At 38.9% G+C, this 9,671-nt stretch overlaps 1 protein-coding gene across 1 annotated transcript; it reads left to right on the forward strand.

Moving 5' to 3' along the window:
* Window positions 1–7,414: 7,414 nt before the first annotated feature.
* On the forward strand, window positions 7,415–9,446 carry LOC113274520 (the record flags this gene model as incomplete). Its single annotated transcript, XM_026523885.1, has 4 exons — window positions 7,415–7,507; window positions 8,232–8,440; window positions 8,639–8,973; window positions 9,220–9,446. Coding segments are annotated over 4 exons (864 nt in total), but the record flags the coding sequence as incomplete, so codon positions are not given.
* Window positions 9,447–9,671: the final 225 nt, after the last annotated feature.

Below are 9,671 nucleotides of genomic sequence, written 5' to 3' on the forward strand. Positions count from 1 at the left end.
ACATGTACATTATCATCTTGATTTTATATTTAGTTCTCTAATCAATGGGAATTTATTTGTCTTTGTCTTTGCTGCTCTGGCTCAAGCACTGGACATGTTATTGCCGTGGAATAAGAGCGAGAAAGATGATGATTGGTCTGGAGACCTTCTCCTCGGCGGTTCTTTCAGTGGGGGGTGTTCTGTTTCTATTGTAAGACAACTCGCCGAAGGCGATTTTATCTCTTGTAACATTCTAGATGATGGCCTTTATGTAGATTTGCAGTTTTCTTGTTTTATTTACTGTTTTTTCTTCTCTTTTCGTTTGGGGTTTATTTACTTTAGTTTGAACTTGAGCTCCTGCAAGTTATGCAGGTGTTAATGCATTAGAAAATCCGTAACTTGACATTCAGTGATGCTGGATATATATGACATCTTAGACAATTGGTTCAATATTTTTTGCTTTACTGGGATGTGGTGTACTTCCTTTATATATGTTTTTAGTTTTATTTTTTATGTAATGAATTATTCTTTGTCTGCATTAATGTTTCTTTGGGTTCTGGAGAGTCTAATTATATCTTTCATTCAGGGTTTCTTCCAGCTATGAGGCAACCAGTTCAGTGCTTTAGATGCTTAGAAGGCAACCAAAAGAAGGTACCCTGGTTTGCTTATTGGGCAACTTACTGTGTCACCCTTAAAGTATATGACAAATTGACATGTCTCAACTGCTTAACTTTTGTAGTATATAATGTAGGATTTTTCTGAGGCTTTTTACTTCAAATGATTTCCCTCTAGAGATTGTGGTTGTCCTTTTGTTCAGGAATGGCTATATGTTTAGTTTGTATTTCGTTTTTTTGTAAAGTATGCAGTAAAATGATCGCCAAATCGTCATGCATTTAGTTAGATTTATGCAACTAGAGATATGTCTTTCTTAGTGTGTCCCCGCTTTTACTTCCATTTTTAATTAAACCATCATATCTGATCCATGCTTTGGTGGTTATGGAGGCTTTTGCATTGGAGATGGATGGTTGCAGGCGTAGTCGTGAATCTTTAAAGGCGAGTTCTAATTTATTTACATTATATAATAATTTTTATCGAGTAAGTTCATAGTAATTTGGATATTTCTTTGTTTAAAACATTGATAAATTCTAATGCAGCTTGTTGTTTTCTTTCTAGGTAATGGTTTCCAAGTTGTTGGATGGGTGTAAGTTCTCTATTTCAGTGTTCTCTTTTTCCTTTTCCCTTCTCCCTTCTCTCTTGGTCGGGTTAGAATTCCACTATCAAACCCCCCCATTCTTCTCGGCTAATTCTCTTTTTCCACCGCCCTTAGAGATTATAGGTAACTTAGCTGGCTATATCCGTGGTATGATCATGTTGTTCTTAGATTTATTTTTATTAGCTGGCCCAAATCTGTGGTATGATCATGTTCTTAGATTTATTTTTATTTTGATGGTTTGGGTTCTGCTGTTACTGCTTTGGATTTATATTGTTGGTCTTATTGTCGGAAGTTGGTGGTGTTGATTTGGTCTGTGCATCATCGAGCATTAATTTTCTTCTGCACAAGCCGTATTCTCGGCTTCCTTACCAGGTAACACTTATCTCCGTAGCAGAACAACACCATGAAAGTTACTTTGCAGAGACAAATTAGGTTTCTTTATCTGGCTAAATTTCTTTACCATTCTGTGGCAATTGAAGATGCAACTGGCACGGAACGTATTTACTCTCTTACCCTTCTCCAACAGGATTAAAATCAGAACTTTTAAGCCCCAATCCTTATTTTTCAGACCTTGTTTGTAGATCTTATCACTACAATAATAATGTTTCCATACTCGCAATGAGATGTTCAAAACCCCCTTTAATACCCTTCACCCCATACCTAAAACTGCACACAATAACTATTTCAGGCTCAGGTCTTTGCAATTCAATCTGTGGTTACTCAAATTTATGAGTTGTTTCCCGGTAAACCTTTGCTTAAGTACTTAGTTCATCGTTGTTCTTTTTTCTCACAAAGTCCAAGCTCGCGATTGGTGAAAGTCAAGGTTTGAAAAACACCCGTTTTTTACAAAAAAAAAAAACACCCGTTAAAACGGTTACACCCATATACTGTGGCCGTGAGGGTCCCCGAACCCCGTGCCTATAAAATGCCGATACATAAGAAATAACGACAGTCTTTTAGGACCGTTTTTCCGTAACTGTTTTTCTAAAATTGAATTTTAGATTTTTTTCACCTAAATAACATTTTAACGTAAGTTTTTTAGACCATTTTTCTCGTTTTCACATCTGTTATAATCGTTTTTTAATAAAAAAGAATATAAACTTTTTATATTTTAAAAATAAAAAAATAATACTTTCCATTTTAGATGATGTTTTAGGATTATTTTTTTGTTCCACAATACTCGAAGGTTTTCATATTTTTCCACAAAACTTCCAATAACACCCTAATATTTTGTCTTGGAACTATAAATTTATTTTTAAATGCACTAATAATAATTAATGTTTGATGACTTTTCTCAACGGTATAGATGGAAAATATTCATATTTCTCTCCATTTCTTAATCTGCGTGAAAACTCCAAAAACATCATGTAAAGTGGAACGCAGGGAGTAATATATAGAAAACGTTATAATAACGTTATTAGACCTGTCATAACTGTTTTCACGCACGTTGTAACCGTTGGATAGGAATTTCAAATCATAATTTTTTTCATTTTCTATTTAATCGTTGTAACGCCCGTTATTTTATAATAACATATAAAAAACACGTTTTTTTCCTAAATAACACGATTTTTGCCTGAAACGTGCTCACACCCGTTAAAACGTGTTATAACGGTCACGCTCTCAGTAGCCGTTTTTCAAACCTTGGTGGAAGTAGCCAAGCTAACCAATTTCCTGATCTTCTCGTGAACGGCAAGTTATGTTTCTACTCCCCCACTAGATGTTCTTAGAGTATGCTCAGCAACTTTGAAGTATATAGTTTTTGCTTGATTGGTGGTTTCCTTTCCGGAGTATCTTATTAAAAATACCTTGTTATTTTGTTGGGGAACTCATGAAGTTTTATTTGTGAGGAGTTTTTGTTTGTGCTTCTATTTGTTTAGTTTTGATTTTTATGAAGTTCAAGTAGGGCTGCACAACGGGTAGGGTGGGTAGGATATGGTCTATACCCACCACCCTACCCGTTTACCGGCGGTTAAGAAAATCTTTACCCGCCACCCTACCCGCCAAATAATGGATAGGGTAGGATACGGTTAAAAAACTGGCGGGTAGGGTAGGGTTGGCGGGTAGGAGTAGGGTATGTGCACTTCTAGGTAGGGTGGGTAGGATATGGCCTATACCCGCCACCCTACCCGTTTACCGGTGGTTAAGAAAATCTTTACCCGCCACCCTACCCGCCGAATAGTGGATAGGATAGGATACGGTTAAAAAATTGGCGGGTAGGGTAGGATTGGCAGATATGGGTAGGGTATGTGCACCCCTAAGTTCAAGTACTATTTATTTTGGACCTTCTTATGTGCAGCTGTGGGAACGTTCTTTAACATCTTTGAATTATCTTCAAGTTGTGAAGGTGTTGTAGATTTTTGGCGCCGCCGACGCGGACCTGTGCTTAGGTAGATTTTTTTTTTTTAGGTTTATTATCTTTTTTTCCTTTTTACGTTTTTTTTTGTCTTTGATTTGCAGGTTCGAAGTGGAGTACTAAGGACCTTGGAAGGAAAAGCTTAAAGCGAGAGGAGCGAAAGAGATTTTTTTTTTTGTTTTATATATAGAAAAGAGAGAAAAAAAAAGAGAGATTTTTATAAAAAAATTTTTTTTAGGTTATTTTTTTCTTTTTCTTTTGCATTTTATTTTATTTGGACTTTGGACTGGACTCTTGGACTTTATTATTTTTTAAAAAAAAACCCTACGGAAGGGTAGTTAAATACAAACTGTGTGCAGGGAAGGACGGTGATTACAATATCACCTCAGCCCCTCGGGTTCGCACACGACATATGAGTCATGGCCGAGTCGACGACAACGGTTCATCCCCTGTCTGGTACGGGAGGTAAGTCCAATCGAAACACTCGCGAATCTCCTGTTAGCGAGTTACTGTATTTCTTAAGGTGATCATTGATTGAGGACGAATTTGGACTGTCTTTATTTTCCTAGTAAAGGGCAAGGCCTGGCCTAAACAAGATAAGGGTTCGGATTTCATCACCGCTCCCTTCTTGCCCGCTTTAGGAGAACAAAACCTAACGCGAACCCAAGCTTTAAAATCTGATTAGAAAGAGACCTATAGGGTATCGAGTTTGTTAGGAAATTTTTTTGAAGGATATTGGTTATTCTTTTAGCATACTTCGAAATTCATGACGGTTTCTGTGAGTTGAATGCGTGACTGCGTTGCCTTGTACTGCGGTGAGGCCTTGGGTATCAAAGCTCCACTAAGCTTCCCTCGCCTCGATTCAACTTACTTTGACTCGGATTGATTCCAGAGGGGTTTGCTTAAATTGTAACGAATTCCCTTTCGAGATATAGAAGCTAGTCTAGAAACAATCTAAGTGAGCCATCATGCTTGTTGTTTGCTAGAAATCTCTAGGTTTGCTGTGGTAAAGTCGAGTCAGCCTGCTGTGTGATTGCTAGAACCTTCCTGTTAGGATTTTTATTTTTTTTGATTTTTTTTAGTGTATGCCCGATTTTGTTAATAGGGCTTGGAAAAGAGATACTCTAGGTCGTCGATTAGTGATAAACCTAGTAGTTCTTGTGGAGGCGGGAGCTCGAAGACTCTTCTTTAGAGAGCCCGTTTTTGGAAACTTCAGTTTTGAGAATCTGCGTCTTTGTGAAGAAATTTCTCCTAGTCCTTTGGTAGTGCCAGAAATGGCAACTTTAAAAGCTTTATTGAACCCAACTAGGACCTCTCGTCCGTCTTGTATCAAGTTAGCTGAAACCGAGGCAAATTATGAACTCAAACCTGGGACTTTACAGATGCTCCCAACCTTTTTAGGAAAAGAGAATGAGAACCCCTATTTTCATGTTAGGGAATTTGAGGAAGTATGTAGTACTCTGAAAATTAAAAACCTTAGTGATGATGCACTGAAACTTAGGTTATTCCCCTTTTCCTTAAAAGATAAAGCCAAATCTTGGCTGTATAGTTTGGATTCTGAGTCAATTGAAACCTATGAACAACTTACATCTGCCTTTATACATAAGTTTTTCCCAAGGCACAAAACATCGTCTATTAGGACACAAATTTGTACTTTTGCTCAACAAGAGGGAGAATCTTTATATAGGTATTTAGAAAGGTTCAATGACTTAATTTCTCAATGTCCTCATCATGGTTTAGAGAAGGTTAGGTTAGTTCAGATCCTCTACGAGGGTTTAGACTATTCAACAACGACCATGGTTGAGTCCTTATGCACAGGTGGGTTTGAGAATAAAACTGTTGATGAGGCGATGACATTTTTGAATGAAATCGCCAATAAGACCCAACAATGGGAAAATAATAGGGAACCCCAGAAAACAATTCTTCTAAGTAGAGGAAATGTCAATAGGGTAGAAGGATCCTATGAGTCAGATGCTAAAATAGCAGCCATAGCCAAAAGGTTAGAAGCGTTGGAATTAGGTCATTCTAGTGGTACTAGTGGTAGAATAGAGCCTTTTTGGGAAGACCATACTGTTGAAGAGCAAGCCAATGCTCTTTATAACAACACTAGATTCGATAACCGTCAGAAGTTTGACCCTTATTCAGAAACCTATAACCCTGGCTGGAGAAACCATCCCAACCTTTCTTGGTCTAAGGGCCAGAATCAAGGTCAGTCTAGTAACTCTCAAGCTCCCCCAGGTTTTGGCTATCCTAAGAATCCTTCAGCCCCGGCACAGTTTCAGAACCCTTCGGATAAGAAGATTATGAGTTTAGAAGAGTCTCTTGCTTTGTTAACTCGTAACACTATGGAGTTTCAGCAATCTGTTGCTCAAGGTATAGAAGAAAATAAGAGAATAGGTCAGGCTAACTCTCAGGCTATTTCCGAGTTGAAAACCCAGGTTAGTCATATAAATGAGTCTTTAGGGAAAAGGTAAGTTTCCTAGTCAAACTCAACCCAATCCTAAAGCAGAGAAATCGTACAATCATGTGAACTCTATTACAACCCTTAGGAGTGGAAAGAAAGTTGACAATAAGGTTGCCATGCCTGATAGTGAACATGTGTAGTTCACCCTTATGAGCCAGAAAATGAGGAACTGATAGAGTCTCCAAAGAGACCAATGAGGGTCCTGATGAGCCCGGCTTTGTTCCCAGAGCCCCGTTCCCCCAGCTGCTAGTTCCGACTAAGAGGGAGTCCAACTTTAATGATATATTGGAGGTTTTTAAGCAGGTTAATATCAACCTTCCGTTATTAGATGCAATTAGGCAGATTCCCTCTTATGCCAAGTTCCTTAAGGACTTGTGTACGCGAAAGCGTAAGCTCAGTGTCCAGAAGAAAGCCTTCATAGCTAGTCATGTGAGTTCTATTATTCAGAATACCACTACTCCTAAGTATAAAGACCCAGGGTCCCCTACCATTGCTTGTACAATAGGTAAGTACCGTGTTGAGAAAGCGTTGCTTGACTTAGGAGCCAGTGTGAACTTACTGCCATACCATGTGTACCTTAAGCTAGGACTTGGTGAGATGAAACCTACACAGATGACACTTCAGTTAGCTGATAGGTCCGTTAAAATTCCTCGTGGTGTGATCGAGGATGTTCTCATAGAGGTCGACAAGTTTATATCCGGTGGATTTTGTTATCCTAGATACCCAACCTATCCCTGACCCAGAGAACCAAATACCAGTGATTTTAGGTCGCCCGTTTTTAGCTACATCCAATGCGATCATTAACTGTCGAAATGGTATTATGAATTTGTCTTTTGGTAATATGACTATTGAGCTGAACATTTTTAATATTAGTAAGCTACCCTCTGAACTAGATGACTCGAATATAGAAGAGGTGAACATGATAGGAACATTAGTCGAGGAGTCATTACCAAACACTTTGTTAGAAGATCCATTAGAGAAATGCCTAGCTCACTTTGGGATTGATTTTGATGATGATAAGGTGATTAATGAGGTGAATGCTTTGTTAGATTCAACCCCTTTGTTAGATACTAGTAATGGATGGAAACCTAAGTTCGAACCACTACCAGTTTCTAAGTCTACCCTAGTTCCTTCTTTAGAAGAGCCTCCTAAGTTGGACCTAAAACCATTGCCAGATACCCTGAAGTATGTGTTTTTAGGCCCGTCTGAGACTTTACCTGTGATTGTTTCTTCCGACTTGGATAGAGATCAGGAAAGTAGGCTAGTAACCGTCCTTCAAAACAACAAGGAAGCTTTAGGGTGGACCATAGCAGACATTAAGGGTATAAGTCCTACTGTTTGTATGCATCAGATCTATTTAGAGGAAGACACCAAACCTTCTAGGGAGATGCAACGTCGACTAAACCCCAATATGAAAGAAGTAGTTCGAACTGAGGTTCTTAAGCTATTAGATGCAGGCATTATCTACCCTATTTCAGACAGTAAGTGGGTCAGCCCCGTTCAGGTTGTTCCCAAGAAATCTGGTATTACTGTAGTCCAGAATGATAACAATGAGTTAATCCCGACCCGAGTGACCACGGGTTGGCGTGTTTGTATTGACTATAGGAAATTGAACAAGGTCACTAGGAAGGACCACTTTCCCCTTCCCTTCATCGACCAGATGCTAGAGAGATTAGCTGGACATAGTCACTACTGCTTTTTAGATGGCTACTCTGGATATAATCAGATCGTTATTTCCCCAGAAGACCAGGAGAAAACCACTTTTACCTGTCCCTTTGGTACCTTTGCGTATAGACGCATGCCTTTCGGGCTATGTAATGCCCCTGCGACTTTTCAGCGTTGCATGATGCATATTTTCTGACATGGTAGAACGGTTCTTAGAGGTCTTTATGGATGATTTTTCAGTGTTTGGTTCGTCTTTCGATGAGTGCTTGCATCATTTGTCATTAGTTTTGACTTGGTGTAGGAAGAAGAATTTAGTGCTTAATTGGGAGAAATGTCACTTTATGGTTCGTTCAGGAATTGTTCTAGGGCATATTGTATCTTCAAAGGGTATAGAGGTAGATAGAGCCAAAGTTGACCTTATTAAAACTTTACCGGTCCCAAAAACCGTAAGAGATATTAGGTCATTCTTAGGGCATGCTGGTTTTTATCGTCGTTTCATTAAGGATTTTAGCTTGATGTCTAGACCTCTTTGCAATTTGCTTGCAAAAGATGTTAAGTTTGTCTTTGATGATGCTTGTTTAGAGGCTTTTGAGAAGCTTAAGTCATTACTCACTACCGCCCCCATAGTCCAGGCACCCAACTGGAACCTACCCTTTGAGATCATGTGTGATGCTTCAGATTATGCTATTGGTGTTGTGCTAGGTCAGCGAGAAAATAAGTTACTTCATGTGATTTACTATGCTAGCAAAACTCTGAATGATGCCCAGTTGAACTATACCACTACCGAGAAGGAACTATTAGCCATTGTGTTTGCCTTAGACAAGTTTAGACCCTATCTCTTAGGTTCTAAGATCATCATATATACTGATCATGCTGCTTTAAAATCTTTTGTCTAAGAAGGATACTAAACCTAGATTGATTAGGTGGATTCTGTTGTTGCAAGAGTTTTCTCCAGACATTAGAGACAAAAGGGTGCCGAAAATGTTGTAGCAGATCACTTGTCTAGGCTAGTTGTTAGTTCCCCAGATGATTCCCTTCCTATAAGGGATAGCTTTCCTGATGAACAATTGTTCTTTGTTACCCAATTACCTTGGTATGCGAATATAGTGAACTATCTTGTTACTGGTCGAATGCCCCAACATTGGGGTAAACAAGATCGTTCTAGATTTTTAGCCGAGGTTAAGCACTTCTTTTGGGATGATCCTTATTTGTTTAAGTATTGTCCAGACCAGATTATTAGGAGATGTATACCTGAGAGTGACCAGTCCAGTATTATTTCCTTTTGTCATGATCATGCTTGTGGGGGTCACTTTAGTGCTAAGAAGACTGCTGCTAAGATATTGCAGTGTGGATTCTATTGGCCTTCGTTGTTTAAAGACTCCCATAGTTACTGTGTTACTTGTGAACGTTGCCAGAAATTAGGAACCATTTCCCGTAGGAACATGATGCCCTTGAACCCGATTCTGATTGTTGAGGTCTTTGATGTGTGGGGTATTGACTTTATGGGTCCGTTCCCTAATTCTTTTGGTAACCTATACATCCTTGTCGCTGTAGACTATGTCTCTAAGTGGATTGAAGCGGTTGCGTGTAAAACCAATGACCATAGGGTTGTGATAGAGTTCTTGAAAGAAAATATACTTACACGTTTTGGTACACCGCGAGCTATAATTAGTGATGGAGGGTCGCACTTTTGTAATGGACCTTTTAGGCTTTTAATGAAGAAATATGGTATTACTCATAAGGTAGCTACCCCGTATCATCCACAGACTAGTGGTCAAGTTGAGGTTTCCAATAGGGAGATAAAACGTATATTAGAGAAAACAGTTAATCCTAATCGGAAAGACTGGTCGTCTAGGCTTACTGATGCCTTATGGGTTTACCGTACTGCGTTTAAGACTCCTATTGGAATGTCGCCTTATCGGCTTGTTTATGGCAAGGCATGTCATTTACCTGTTGAGTTAGAACATAGAGCTTATTGGGCTGTTAAGCAGCTAAAT

This window comes from Papaver somniferum, chromosome 4 (assembly GCF_003573695.1).
Source record: "Papaver somniferum cultivar HN1 chromosome 4, ASM357369v1, whole genome shotgun sequence".
Lineage (NCBI taxonomy): Eukaryota > Viridiplantae > Streptophyta > Magnoliopsida > Ranunculales > Papaveraceae > Papaver > Papaver somniferum.